We start from the raw sequence: 16,078 nt of genomic DNA, 5'->3' as shown, positions 1-16,078 counted from the left end.
GGAAGTGAGAGAGAGTGGTGGAGGCAAGGACAGAGGGGGAGAGAGAGCAGAGGTTATGGTGGGAGGTGACAGTGGGGGTAAGTGGAGTAGGGAGAGAGGGGAGGACAGAGAAAAATAAATGAAATAGTGATCAGAGAGGTCCAGAGGGGTGACAGAGGGCGGAGAAGGTGAGGTCCAGTTGACAGCCAGCTTTGTGGGTAGGAGGGGATGGAGAGAGAGAAAAGTTAAAATAGTGAAGGAGAGGAAGCAATCCAGCAGTGTGGGTGGGGTTGGAGAGATGGATATTGAACAGGACAGTTGGAGTAGTCAGAGGGGAGGGAGGAGAGAAGATAGTCAAGTACATCAAGAAAGTGAGTGTGAGGTCCAGGGGGATGGTATAGCACAATTAGCAGGTTAGTTGAACAGCGTGAAATTCAAAGGTGTTAACAGAGAGTAAGGAGAGGTCAGAGGGGACAGAAAAGAGTAAGGAAGGAGAGAGGAGAAGACCAGTCCCACCTCCCCGTCCAGTGAGACACAAAGTATGGGACAGGATGTAGAGAGAGGACAGGGCAGCAGAAGTAAGTGTTATCAGGAGAGACAGGTTTCAGTGAGAGCAAGGAAATCGAGAGATAGGTGGGACGTAAAGGCAGAGATGAAATTATCTTTGTTAGCAGAAGAGTGACAGTTCCAGAGGGCACCAGAGAGAGTGTGGGAGGGGAGAGGGGGAGAGGCAGAGGATGGGAGCGAGAGGACAGAATAACAGGGATGTGAGAGTCACACGTCTGTCCCAGCTGTCTATCCATGTCATCAACAGTAGTTGTCGTCACGCAGTCACCAGGGGGGGGGGGGGGGGGGTGGGGGGGGGGGGGGTGGTAGTTGACGTCTTCCAAAGTGTTGCTAGGTTCGGATTTTCTCCAACAGCCTCTTCTCGCACCATCACTTTGCAAGGGAACTGTTTAACAGCTGCTCAGCTGCGCTAAAGGCAATACAATAGTTTCAATGTGCTTCAATGGGATCACACAACTACAAAAAGCTGTGTGGAAACCAATCAAATTGCATATCAACCTCTATTCAATTTAACCTTACTCATTACAGTAGAGCACCTAATTAAAACACCACCTTAATAATGTTACTTAAATATAACTAATGTCAAGAGTTGGAATGAGGCCTCCAGAAGCTTCTGGGAGAGATTTGGAAAAGGTCCTTGCTCTACTTGTCCTCGCACTGACTGCCCCAGCACAGACTGCTAGCGCTTAGAACAGCTGGCATTCTAAGACACTGATTGTCAATTTATACTGTCCTACAGGACTAGAGCTGGTCCAGTTTCCACGCTATCTAAATGCATTTCAATCAACCACAGCTCTGAATTCTTCAGAAAATGAATTCCTTCAAACCAGCTAATGTAGTTACATCAGCAACAAGGATTCAAATTGTACTTACCAAAATCGTATTTTCTGCCTGTGCAAACACAATCCAGGCAGGTTGGTCGCTATAGACAACTAGCTGGTACTACTTTACGGTAAAGGAAGATCTGTTTCTGTGCCTTATTCTCTGGTTATCTGTTTGCACTTCCTGGGTTATTTCACCTCAGCTTTGTCCTGTGGGTCAAGCCATGTCAGCCAATAGGGGAAACAGCTCATTGGTTGTTAACAGGAAAGAAGCCAGTGAAGGGGTGGGGACAATTTCACTATCCAGGTGAAATGATGCAGGAGGACAGCATGGCTTGTAGACAGATTTTCCTTTAACTAGTGTAGTGCCAGATATCATGATTTGAAATGAAAATATATACTCACTATGTTTTATTTATTTATTTTTTTTGTTCAAAACTTCTAATTTGAGACCTATATAATAAATAGATGTGCATGGCAGAGGCATTTTATGGACCTGTTTTTGTTTAGAAGCCCATGCAAGTACAACTGTTTGCTTTCCAAGTGGCCAACTAATCAGGACTCCATTTTCCACTTTTCCAATCACAGGGGGACGCATAGTTACTTAAACTCTTCAATACCAAAGCAGATGGAAGGTCTTACTATATACTGCTAACAGTATTTTTAAAAAAGGATTACCAGTGGATAAAGGGAGTTATTTTCACAGAAAAATTGTGATATCTTAGTACATCTCCAGAATGCTAATCTTGGGATTCCATCTGGATATAGAATCCTTTAACCCTTAAAGTGCTGTGATTGGCTGAAAAGGATTCCAAACCATGCTATTATCTCAGTACAGTTACACAGGTCTGGATCACATTAGCTTCATGTGGACAAGATAATATTTTACATATTATTATTCACTGTATAGGCAAATTCTGAGCACAAGAACACACATGCAGTGGATCTGCTTTACAAACAAGTAGCTATTCCTTAAGATAGTTCAAGATTGTTGTTAATCAGGGTCTGTGAAAGCTGGAAATGTTTAAGCAAAGCTGCGATATCAACTCCAAAATGCATTCAGCATGTTATGCATTTTTTTTTTTTTAACCTGATCTGTTTTTGAATAGCTCTTTTTAAATTTGTACTAACTGAGAGCTCTGTTCTGTGTACACTACCTAAATAATGCATGACCAGCACGTTAAAAAAAAACAACACATAATTGTGAATGACAAACATGTGGATTCAGTAGGTGTTGGTCATGCATTATTTAGGAAGTGTTGGTAGGGTAGAGTCTAAATGTTGTGTAGGTTGTGTAGCTTATACTTATCAGAAAAAAGCAAAACTGTGCTGTCAGTTTATAAATACAACGTACCCATCTGTCAACACTTTAATCACAATGGTGTCTGCACCAGAGGCTGTGCTGCTGTACAATACAATATTCTATTAAGTCTACAGGCAACCAAAAGATGCAACCAATTGTATTCCACACATTGCATAAATATTCACACCTTTCAGTACTTTGCTCTTAATAAGCTACAGGCTGTCAACAGATGGACATCTGAATTGCATTATCCTGTTTTCTTTTGCATTTCCCTTTGGTCTACAGGGACTGTTAATTTTGTTTGTAATGGCTGTGTATGTCATCCTAGATTAATCTAAATCTCATTATCCACTTTCCTGATCATGTGGAGAACGCAATAAATTTGAGTAAATGCCTTGGTCAAAACAATGTTTCAGTAATACGTTTGCAATGGACAAAGACGTTAACGTGATTATTCTATTTGGTTGGGAATAGGAAGATTATCTAAAATGTGGGCTATCAAGGTTTTCCAGGATACTACTACAATCTAATTTAATTTTGTTGCCTTTAATTAATCAGAAAATAAAACAAATATTACATGACAGAATACATTTTTATCGTCTGTGAAAGGCAAAATATAGTGTTCAACATTTGCACAGTATGTCTGTTATACCAAGGCCCCTGTTCATCATTCTACAACTTATGAACTTTCTTTGACATATAATAATATGAGTTTGGTATGTCAGGAAAAGACACAAATGTACAAAGTACAAATGTAAAAAGTAATAACCGTAAATGGCTATCAATGAATTTATCAGTAAAACCCTTTGTTAGGCTTAAATATGAATTCTCAAGGGAATCAAGCATTAATTATTACATTTTCATTTCTGTAACTTATTATAATTATTTTTAACAAATAAGAAGGTGAAACAATACTATCATAGTCCAAGAATATATGGTGACAATTTTTACCTCTTTCCTAATCACCAAACCATTACGGCATGGCTTTATCAATATTACATCAAATAATTACATCCAAACAGGTTTTGCCATGTCAATTAAGGTAACAGTGATAACAGATGTGTAGAGTTGATAATGCTTATTAAATGGCATACAAACAAAAGCTTTCAAACAATCAAATGTCTCTTTTTCAATTTTTTTTTTATTTCCACACCTGAAGAAGAGACTTTTGAGGTCTTGAAAGCTAGTGTTGGTATATCATAGTTGATCTTTTGAACAGTAATAAGTCAAATCTATTATCTGTATATAATCTATTTTGTTTTTAATTTTGGATCAATTACTGCAAACCTTTAATTCCTTTAAATAATAACTTTAGATAATACATTATAATAACATTAGAGATACTAAAGTAAATGTAATGAAATTAGCCACAATGTAAATAGCTACAATTGTACTATCCTCTTTTGCCTTGCTACTACTATGTGAACGATAATGGATAATAGCTTGTTGTATGTGATGGGCCAACATTAATTGGAAAGGCAATACCCTATACCCACTTATATTGTATTATTGCTGTGTGTTTAAAGTCATGTTTGGGAGATCTATTGTACTTGATTACTGTTTTTGTTAGGAAACCTTGTTCCTGTAATTTAATTTCAGTTGTGTAATATTGCCTCAAATTGGGTTACAAAATTTCTACCAATTTCAGATCCTTGGCTGGAGGGGGTTGGGGTGGGGGGTAGCAGCTGTGTGTTTTAAGCTGTGAGTAAATCTGTTGCTCATACAGTTACAAGTACCTTTAACCCAATATCAGAATAAACTAAAGGCTTGGAAAAGTGAAGGTGTGCAATAGAATTGTGCTTTATAAGAGAGTGACTATTTTCATCCATGAAGCCACAACACTGTAAACTGCAGGATACTAAATGGCAGCTCACTCACTTCTGATTACTTTCACACAGCAGACCACACACTCGCAAAATACCACTGTCATAACAAAATAATGATGACTAACCTATTGCCTCTGTAAAATGCAAACCGGGTTTCAATTTAACTAGGTACAGACGTGTTGTTTTTTATAGTCAAAACTATACTTCATTCTGCTCAAGGTTATTAGTACTTCATAAACTTAATAATCGAAAACCTTTATGAAACAATACCAATTTTAATATAATCCAGTACAATGCATGTCAAGTTTTGTCCAGTTGTAACAAATGTAATGTTTGTGTGTTTTACTGTGATCTACAGTGCTGCGCAACACTTGGAACAACAGCATCCTGTGCATTTGATAACATAATGGAAATAGGCCTTATCTGTAAGTACATATATCTACACTGTATACATTATAAACAAAACTTTTTACTTATTGTTACACGTATTATATGGAGTCTGCCTGAACATGCCATGCACACTAGGAGGCAGTGTGGTCCAGTGGTAAAAGTCCAGGGTCTGTAATCAGAAGGTCACCAGTTCAAATCACATCTCTGCCACTGACTGACTCACTGTGTGACCCTGAGCAAGTTGCTTCCATCCAGCAGATGAGATGTTAAATAATTGTCCTATTTTAAGTGACTCTGCATATAATGCACAGTTCGTGTATACTTCTGTAAAGCACTTTGTGCTAGTCCATTATGAAAAGATATTATTTTATCAAAGGCCTATTATTTGATTGCTGAACTATGTAATATATATATATATACACACACACACACACACACACACACACACACACACACACACACACAGTGCCTATAGAAACTTTACACCCCCTTGAACTTTTTTCACATTTTGTTGTGTCAGTGCCTCAGAGTTTCATGCATTTAAATTAGGATTTTTTTTCCAATTATCTACAAACCATACTCCGTACTGTTAAGGGGAAAAAAGTTTTTATTGAGAAAGATTAAATCTTAAAAATACTAAACTGAAAAAACATAATTGGATAAGTCTCCACCCTTCCCTGAGTTAATACTTGGTAGAAGCACCTTTGGCAGCAATTACAGCTGTGAGTCTGTTGGGATAGGTCTCTACCAACTTTGGACACCTAGATTTGGCAATATTTGACCATTCTTCTTTACAAAACTCTTCAAGCTCTGTCAAGTTCCTTGGAGAGCGTTGATGGACAGTAATCTTCAAGTCATGCCACAAATTTTCGATTGGATTTAGATCGGAGCTCTGACTGGGCCACTCAAGGACATTTACCTTTTGTTCCTTAGCCACTCCAGTGTAGCTTTGGCTGTGTGCTTTGGGTTGTTGTCATACTGAAAGGTGAACTAACGTCCCAGTTTCGACTTTCTTGCAAAGGGCAGCAGGTTTTCCTCAAGGACTTTTCTGTACTTTGCTCCATTGATTTTCCCTTCTATCTTGACAAGTGCCCCAGTCCCTGCCAATGAGAAACATCCCCATTACATGATGCTGCCATCACCATGCTTCACAATAGGGTTGGTGTTCTTCGGGTGATGCGTTGTGTTGGATTTGCACCAAACATAACGCTTTGCATTTAGCCCAGAAAGTTGCATTTTAGTTTCGTCAGACCACAAAACTTTTTGCCACATGGCTAGAGAATCTCCTGAGTGTTTATTTGCATACTTCAAATGGGATTCAAGGTGGGTTTTCTTAAGTAAAATACAGGCTAGATTTGTGGAGTGCTTCGGATATTGTTGTCACATGCACACTTTGACCAGTCTTGGCCATAAAAGTCTGTAGCTCTTGCAAAGTTGCCATTGGCCTCTTGGTAGCTTCTTTGATTAGTCTCCTTCTCGCTCGGTCATCCAGTTTGGAGGGATGGCCTGATCTAAGCAGGGTCTTGGTGGTACCATACACCTTCCACATCTTAATAATTGTCTTGACCATGCTCCAAGGGATATTCAAGGCCTTTGACATTTTTTTATACCCATCCCCTGATCTGTGCCTTTCAACAACTTTGTCCCGGAGTTCTTTTGAAAGCTCCTTGGTGCTCATGGTTGAGTCTTTGCTTTGAAATGCACTACCCAGCAAAGGGAACCTACAGGAACTGCTGAATGTATCCTAAAATCACATGAATCACTACAATTTAACACCGGTGAAGGCCACTTAACTTGATGTGTGATTTTGAAGTTGATTGATTATACCTGAGCTAATTTAGGATTGCTAATACAAGGGGGTGGACGCTTATCCAACCAAGCTATTTCAGTTTTTATTTTTAATTAATTTTCTACAAATTTCTAGAATATTTTTTTCACTTAAGTTGTGGGGTAGGATGTGTAGATAAATGAAAAAAAAAAACTATTGTAATGCATTTTAATTCAGTGGTCTTTTATGAATTGCATTGAATTGATTCATTATTACTTTGGCAATTTTGGTGTGTTCTTAACATCTTTGTCCCAGGAATTGCGTATTTCCATGAAAAAAACTTGACTTACAAAACCAGTGACAATCAAGTTCGGCACACTTTATACTTATTTTTTTATTACATTTTTCTCACAAATTCCAGAACTTCAGTTTTATATTCCTATCACAAACAAGGTGCAAATGATCTGTGGTTTAGTATAGCAACTACTTGGATCTCATCATGACCTCTCCAGCCCTTATGCATTTACAGAGCAACTTCACTTCATATTAAAGGCTTCTGATGTATCCAGCATTCAGGTCAGTAACCCACTCATGCTGGTGTATTGTGTTTTAGGTAATTCCGAAAATATGTGGATGCACATTGATGCTGCCTATGCGGGAAGTGCTTTTATCTGCCCAGAATTTAGACATCTTCTTAATGGAGTAGAGGTAAAAAACTGAACTACATTTCAGCTCCAGAAATATGTATTATATAAATGTATTCCATGATGACTATAGTTACCAGATATAACAGAATAGCAGGCAGTCATCTATAAAAAGAAAAGATTAAGTGTTTTCTGTGTTATGAGCCCATCATATTTTCTCAAGCACAAGCAAATATTTTACATATTCGTCCTTTCTGCCTTCTGTTGTCGAACAAAGCAAAAATACTCTAGCAGAAATAACCTTGCAGACTTGGGAATTTCAACCTCCATTTATTTTTTTAAAAAAATTGTTGAAACTTGACATTTCACTTCTGCAAAGCTCTTTTTCTCTATATTCTATCAGCTGTTGTTTCCTATCAAATTGTTATGAAAAATCTAATAAACACAGTTCAAAATAAATAAAACAGACCTTTACAGCATGTACTGTATAAATATACTCACTCAGGCTTACATTTAATACATTCAAGACACAATAACAAAAGCCATATGAAATGGATGTTATGAAACTGTATCATTGTTACTCATGAGAGGAGTTTCCATCTCCTGCATTTCATAAACAGGCCTCTTAAAAGTACAGACCAATATTTGCCAAGCATTAACAATGCTAGGCTTTATCACTGTGGAAATTAGCAGGCATTGAACTTCCTTTGAATTGCTCAGGCTTTTCAGCAAAGCATAGTCATATCCACAGAGATAAGGACAAAGTAATTTCCTGAGGCACCGACAAACCTTTGGATAAGTCCCATACCTAAATGACACTGTTTATTAAGAACAGACATTCAAACAATAGGGAGATAGTTAGGTAATAATAAAAGAAGTGGTTTTATCAGTAGGTAAATTACATCACTGGAGTTTCCTGCAATTTTATTGGTTGCTGATGCAATGAATCAGCACCACAGCTCCACATCTGTCAGCATAGCAACTATCAACAGTGCTTAAAAAATTGTAGACCTCCAAACATTTTACTTTCCTTTTATGGGCTTTCATTACATTTCAAAAGGCAGACAGGGAGGTTACTAAACAAAAGTAATACCAAGTAAATATATTATATCAGAGATATTTTTGCCATCCCGAAACATAATCTAGGACCATGAATCTTTTTTACATTATTTAATTAGTTAGTTATTTTGCTTTGAAGGTGGTTCTATGGCACCTGGTTTTTAACAGGTTTTGCTTGGTCAGACTGAATTGCTTTAAACAAAATGTTAATTTCCAAAATGTATTTAAGAAAAGTTAAAATAAGCCCTCATTTTAAATGTTTCATGGGAAACGTTTGCCTTGTAAATCAATCACGTTCAATTTTACAAACAAAAGAGGTGTTGATGTTTGGTTCTCTACAATCTTCCATAGCTTTGACGTATCTGAAAACAAGTCCTTGTTGACAGTTTGGTTTGTTTACATTGCCACCTGTACATTTAACCACACAGACACAAGATACCATCTCTTTTGATGGTTCACCAGCATCTCAGTTTGTATTTCAGACAGACATGCCCCAGCTAATCCTTGCAGTAGCAAGAGATTTTAAATTACATCTTCTAAGGTCAGGAATAACCCTGGGAATAAAAAGGGGATTTAAAAAAAAAAAAAAAAAAAGGTTAATTGGGCATTTTGTTATACTGATAAGTTTACTATTAGAGCTGATATTGGTTTCATTATAACTATAGATTATAAATACAAAGCGATGTAGAATAAAGTTAAAAAAACAAGTGCATTATCTCACTTTGTACCCCAATACTATTTATCCTGTTACCCACAAGGGTCAGTGTCATCTATAACAGAACCTGTTACACTGTCTGGCAGCAAAGAGGCTCACCTATGTCCTGTATCTGTCTTCTGACCGGCAGCATTTATGAGAGCAAATGGTGAATGCAGTAACTTTTTTTTTCCCTCATCAAATAGTAGTAACACTTACCTCTGCAGGAGTTCACACAGCAATGACTTTGTTAATTTATTTTGCTGCTAGAAGGTCTTTATGTGCACATAATTTGGCAGCAAACTGCATTACCAATTTGGACAAGGGACAATTGACTCTACTTAGTTGCATAACCCCTTTTGTGTTTCCTTAACGTTTGCAACTCCCAGATATACATAGAGTTCCACTGATAAACTGTATACTTATAAAAAAAAAAAATTAAAAAAAAGGATTTTCCATGGAAAAGTCAAGTACCTCTAAACGAATGGTCCTTTTATCTCTTATCAGTTTGCAGATTCATTCAACTTTAATCCTCACAAGTGGCTATTGATTAACTTTGACTGTTCAGCAATGTGGTAAGTGTTTTGTACAGCAAGATAAAGCATAGATAAATGGGTTTACTGTTTATAACCTCCTGCTTCTTTATGTGTTGGATTTTCCAATATAAAACAAACTATGGGATTCTATAACAAAAAAAAAAAAAGTTTACTATAGAGTATAACAGTATTTCATATAATTTACCATAGTAACTACAGTGTTGTGGCCACCTCTATAAAATACTATAGTTTTTTTTACATGGGTATAAAAAAACAACTAGTTAGTATAAGGATTCTGAGCTGAATTCCACTATAGCTTACTGGTCTTGTGAAATGACTGTTTTCCTTTCCCAAAAATTGTGCCTATTGAATCATGGAGCACACAGCTTTGATAGAGAGGGACAATGTCTTAGCTACAGCATGTTTGCTCACCTTAGGAAAAAAAACAGACAGTTATATATATCTATCCGAAATTGTTTACACAATGTAATGTTACTGTTCTTAGATAGTTCAACCGGAATTTAATGAAACTAAAGCAACCGGCTTCATTGAAGAGTGCTGACAGGGAGAACACCTGCCCTTCAGTCATAATTGCGCTAACGTGGTCACTTTCAATAAAGACAGCTTGTCCTCCGTAAACACAGGAAGATCAATCAACAACGCCTTGGCAGTCAGCCTTCTTTCATTAGAATCAAGCGTATATTTGCCTTTATCTACAGGACAGGCAGCAGGGTTAACAAATTCCTAATGAAACAAATCATTTAGACAAGATTCGCTTTTGACACAGATGGAGTTAAAAACACAGTCTCTTTGTAAAATCTATACACATGCTTGTGGGTACCATCATTCTGTTTCAAATAATTAGTTTTTTTCTAAATGTTGTTCTTGCAACTTCCACCTGTAAGTTGTCTGAAAATATTTAAGAGATACAAATAGCAAAATCATAGATGAAGAGAAAAAAAAAATAGCCAATATATTAAATGATTACTTTTCACAAGTTTTTTAAAAAGGAGGATATGGACAACATACCCACCTGTCCACCTGTTCCTATCCAGTTTTAAGTAACTTTCACACAACGAGGCAGGAGTGTTAAAGGGACTTGGAGCTCTTAAAAAAAAAACAAATCCCCTGGGCTTGATGAGATCCTCCCAGTAGTACTCAATGAGTCAGTCTTCCAGATTTCCTGCCCATTGAATGTGGAATATTTCACAGGAAGGGTATATATGCCCCACCAAACAATATGCGGCTATGGAGTGTTTCTGTAAAACACCGAAGCGTCAGGTTAATCAATGTTATTATTTTTTAATTGTGAATGATCAGTTGCTACATAATGAACCCCTTTTATTTTTTCCTGTCAGGTATGAGTGTCTGGCTCCCCAGAGCTAATCAACCCCCTGTGTTATTTTTTGTGTACAGGGTGAAGAAACGGTCAGAGATAATTGGAGCTTTTAAAATGGATCCTCTCTATCTACAGCACGATCACCAAGAATCAGGTACATATTTTCATGTTTACTAATACCTGTTCACTATGGTGTATTACTACTGACAAATGATCTAACAGCTATTTATAAAATACTTGAATGTAGTGGGATATTCACTGTTTTTGGTATACAACACAGAGTTACAGTACATATGGCACCACCTTTACTTGACCTCCCCTTTAGATGTCATTTATTTCCCCATAGGTTCCATGTGCCTCATACAGTATATTGTGAATAATTATGAATTTGAACAATGTTACAATACATGTACTGGATAGACCTAATAAAACTAAAAACACTCTTAGTCCAGTAGACAAATGTTTACTTAATTCCATCCCACCACTTTTAAAATGACAGCTAGACATATGTCAAGTAAAGTCATCCTATCTCCATTGCTGTATATTTGAATTACCACTAAACATTTGGTAATCAATAACAAGCTCTCCTTATCAAAGTGCATTTGCACTTGGAAAAGACTTCAAAGGCTCAACACTAAATAGAGCAATCATCTGCTCCTACAGTATTACAGCCACCCACAAACCAACATGGGGGAAGAGAGCAGTGTTGCAGCTTCCCAAAGTTATAAATAACAAAGTTGAACTAATCAGTGAGGGGAAGTGATGAGGGGACTGAAGGAAATGAAGTGAATAAAGTGAAGGTTAGGAAAATGGATTTTTAAAAGTTGGGCTCCATGTTATTTTAAATTGATCAACACACTTGTCAGCCATTCTAAATGCAAACTACTCCACTGTGGTCCTGCTTGCTGCTACATACAGCTGTGCCTGTTGCAGTGCTATAATTAGAGTGACAGGAAAACCAAAGCCGTTTTCATTATCAGTTGAAGAGGTCTTGCTTTGCTCCGTCTGCATCATTTGATGGAGCTAGACTGAGGATGTTAAATACAGTAATAGTGAAATAAAATTACAGATACTTACTTAATTACTAGCTGGTTTACCAATGAAACAGAAAAAAAATCTGCACATATACACAGCACTCAAGTGAAATATATTTGTGCTAAACAGATATTGGCATGTTAATCATAACTTTTCTGCATATTGAAGTATAATTATACACAGGTAATTATTGCAGATAGTGATTAAGTTATTGGAAACAAAGTAAGGTAAGTTCATAAAAAGCACTACAGTACGCAATGAAAAATCAATGAAATATTTACAAAAAAGAGGGTAGGGGACTTTAAAGTATGTTCTTAAAACCATTTTTTTCTGTTTTCAGGGCTTGTCACAGACTATAGGGTAAGTAAATGTGATTTTTATATGTACACATACTGTATAGTGGGGTCTAATGAATTGATTTAAAAATCCAGCAGATACTTACAGCCATTGTTTAGATGATGATGATGATGATGATGATGATGATGATGATGATGATGATGATGATGATGATGATAATAGTAATAAGCACGTGTTAAGTTGATACACAACATGGATTTAATGCATGTGTTGTTTTGTAAATGGCAAGGGAAATGTCAGATCCTCTCTTGTCTACAACCCCGGGCTAATACATTTAAAGCTCGGGTACGGAGAGGTCTGTTGTCAGGAGGGGATTCGGGTAAGCTTGTCTCAGTCGCACTAATGCCTATCTTATATATCTTACCTAAATGCATGTGTGTGTAGTTGAACTTTGTGAACTCTGGTACCTAAAAATATCTAAAAACTATCAATTTCTTGGTGTGATCTATAATATTGTTTCAGACGCAGAATATATGCAAGGTCAGAATGTACCCCAGTTTAACAATTCTTTGTTCCCACATCATCCGGGCTGGTTGAGTCGATAAACATATTCCCACAACTACAGCTGGGCTCCAGTGTGCTTTGTTTAGCCTGTCTTGATCTGTACGTTAGTATAAGCGGAACTTTTTTTCACACAGCATTGGCAGATACCACTGGGCCGGAGGTTTCGCTCTTTGAAGATGTGGTTTGTTTTTCGGACATACGGGCTGAAGGGGCTACAGGAATACATTCGAAAGGTATAGTCAAAAATGTACATTTTATACTCTGCATATTCTGTACCGTGCCACTGAGAATACAGTATAAAACAAGCCTGTTAATTGTCAAACTATATTTTCAAAAAATAAAGCGGGAGGTCTTTAAGGCCCAAGAGGTGATGTGTTTATATATGAACTGTGCTGCCATCGTGTGGCCATTGTAAATATTTTTTAAAGACATAACACTAAAGTCTGGATTATCTATGTGTATCTCCAGAATATGTAATCCCCAAACACAATTAAAATAGATAAATCAATAAGAAGTTTTATGAATACTGACTTTATTTAATTTATCTGTACAGCCTTTCAATGACTTTGTGAATTGTTACTGTATGCGTTTGCACAGCCAAGAATGGGGGCTTTATTGACCACCCAGCTAATTATCTATTGTACATTTTTTATAAGTTCTCTTCCATAACAAGTGGTTGCAGTCTAGAAAGATTTGCATTACTTAGTAACTTCAATCTGCAAATCCTTAACACAGGGAGATAAATAAACATAGTAAACAGTAGTAAATGGCTTTAAATTAAATTAACGTTTAAAAATACTTAACGATTTAATCAAATATCTTTTTCTTTTAGCATGTGAGCCTTGCCCATGAGTTTGAAAGCTTGGTTCGTCAAGACAAGCGCTTTGAGATCTGTGGTGATGTGGTTCTGGGACTCGTGTGCTTCAGACTGAAGGTAAACTTAACATTGCTATTAAGGTTTTGGAACTATGAAGAGTTATTAAGCCTTTGGGGACACCTATATAAAGAGATCAAGAGGCAGAGGGTGAGCCACTCCAGGACACCCGGTATGTGCAATCGGAGAGGTAGGCGGAGAACAAGGCAAGAGCAGTGCCGGAGAGTCCTAGGTCAGCGAGGGAGAACAGGAGAACAGCGTGGTAGACTGTGTCAAAGGCAACACAGAGGTCGAGGAAAATTAGGACAGAGCAGAGGGAGGCGGCACGTGCAGAGAGTAGAGAGTTTGTGACAGAGAGAAGAGCAGTTTTAGTGGACTGTGCCAGACGAAAACCAGATTGGAGGGGGTTGAGCAGACAATGTGTAGACAGCAAATCAGAGCTGGTGATGTACTATTTCATACCGGATGAATGAAGTGAACATGTACTTTTTTCTTTTGTTGCAATGTACTGTACATGGTGGACATGTACAATTAAACAAACGATGTATGGAAGGAAAATGTAAATGTATTAAAAAAAAATATGGTTTTTGAAATGTAAGTGATAACAATGACTAAGCAAGTGTAACAGACATTGTTGTTTGATGCACTGCCACTGGAGCTTCTCACCTCTGTCAATGAGATGAGGTTAAAAGCTTCTGAACTGACTTTTAGGCATGCTTTAAGCATAGAAGGTACTAATTCTTGGCATTCAGTTCTATATTATTCTGTTTTGATCAATTATACAGTGTAAAACTATTCTTTATTATGGATAAACAAATGAAACAAAGTCACCTTCACGTCCTCAAAAAACTGCAGTGGATTAAAGAAACTAAATTGGCATCTCTTAATGTATCTTGAAAAACATACAGAACACACTTGGAGTCTGTGCATTTAAGGAGTGTTTCAGTTAGACTGTGTGTCAGTTAGTACTGCTCTTTGGTGTAATTAATACAATACCTAAACAGAAAGTACTGTTCTGAAAAGGAATGTATTGCAAACAATTGTCAAATTCCTAAAAGGTACCAGTAAGTATAGTGTTACTACAGACCAAAGGATCATTATGAGATTTTTTACCAATGTGTCTCTTCATGTTTATGTAACTATGTATGACAAAATATTTGTTTCTCTCTTTGCAATTAGGGCTCCAATGCATTGAATGAAAAACTCCTTAAAACAATAAACAATGGCAGAAAGATCCACATGGTCCCATGTTACCTGGCAGACAGTTTCGTGCTGCGGTTTGCTGTGTGTGGCCGCACAACAGAGTCTAAGCATATTCAACTCGCCTGGGAGAACATCACTGAGATCGCCACAGAAATTCTGCAAGAGCTGCAACAGTGAACACTCCTGAGATGCCATCACGTCATGGATTTTTCTGATAATATCTACGTGCGATTTTCTTCAAATCCTTAATATATCTTGAAAAATGTATTTTGTATTTTACTGTTTTGTGGAAGTTATTTAAAGTGCATATTTGCAACGTGTGTGAGTCTTTGTATGTATGTGTATGGAGAATGTTGGAGGGACAGACAATTGTAAATTGTTACAGGATATGGAAGGGGTTTGTAAAGATCACATGATTAATCTGAAACTGATTTGTGTCTATGTATTTGGTCAATAAAAAACTCTATTGTTCTCCCCAAAATCTGTGCTGGAGAAGTTATCATATGGGAGTAGTTAGCCAGTTATTACCACGTTATTATATATATATATATATATATATATATATATATATATATAATATATATATATATATATATATATATATATATATATATATATATATATATATACAGTGGCTTGCGAAAGTATTGACCCCCCTTGGCATTTTTCCTATTTTGTTGCCTTACAACCTGGAATTAAAATTGATTTTTATTTGGATTTCATGTAATGGACATACACAAAATAGTCCAAATTGGTGAAGTGAAATGAAAAAAATAACTTGTTTAAAAAAATTCTAAAAAATAAATAACAGAAAAGTGGTGCGTGCATATGTATTCACCCCCTTTGCTATTAAGCCTCTAAATAAGATCTGGTGCAACCAATTACCTTCAGAAGTCACATAATTAGTTAAATAAAGTCCACCTGTGTGCAATCTAAGTGTCACATGATCTGTCACATGATCTCATATATATACACCTGTTCTGAAAGGCCCCAGAGTCTGCAACACCACTAAGCAAGGGGCACCACCAAGCAAGCGGCACCATGAAGACCAAGGAGCTCTCCAAACAGGTCAGGGACAAAGTTGTGGAGAAGTACAGATCAGGGTTGGGTTATAAAAAAAATATCCGAAACTTTGAACATCCCACGGAGCACCATTAAAGCCATTATTAAAAAATGGAA

General features: G+C 36.9%; 1 protein-coding gene across 1 annotated transcript in view; it reads left to right on the top strand.

The window, feature by feature from the left end:
- Nucleotides 1-15,394, top strand: part of LOC121313363 (aromatic-L-amino-acid decarboxylase-like) — a 39,870-nt gene extending 24,476 nt beyond the window's left edge. The window contains exons 7-14 of the mRNA XM_041245786.1: nucleotides 4,855-4,921; nucleotides 7,268-7,362; nucleotides 9,559-9,626; nucleotides 11,004-11,080; nucleotides 12,302-12,321; nucleotides 12,957-13,055; nucleotides 13,655-13,756; nucleotides 14,876-15,394. Coding sequence (XP_041101720.1) covers nucleotides 4,855-4,921; nucleotides 7,268-7,362; nucleotides 9,559-9,626; nucleotides 11,004-11,080; nucleotides 12,302-12,321; nucleotides 12,957-13,055; nucleotides 13,655-13,756; nucleotides 14,876-15,076 — 729 coding nt within the window. The 3' untranslated portion in view covers nucleotides 15,077-15,394. The remainder of the gene's footprint in view (nucleotides 1-4,854; nucleotides 4,922-7,267; nucleotides 7,363-9,558; nucleotides 9,627-11,003; nucleotides 11,081-12,301; nucleotides 12,322-12,956; nucleotides 13,056-13,654; nucleotides 13,757-14,875) is intronic.
- The last annotated feature ends 684 nt before the right edge of the window (nucleotides 15,395-16,078 follow it).

This window comes from Polyodon spathula, chromosome 3, assembly GCF_017654505.1.
Source record: "Polyodon spathula isolate WHYD16114869_AA chromosome 3, ASM1765450v1, whole genome shotgun sequence".
NCBI classification, from domain to species: Eukaryota; Metazoa; Chordata; class Actinopteri; order Acipenseriformes; family Polyodontidae; genus Polyodon; species Polyodon spathula.
The sequence above is the reverse complement of the archived record's forward strand: the minus strand, read 5'-3'. Positions and strand labels throughout refer to the sequence as shown.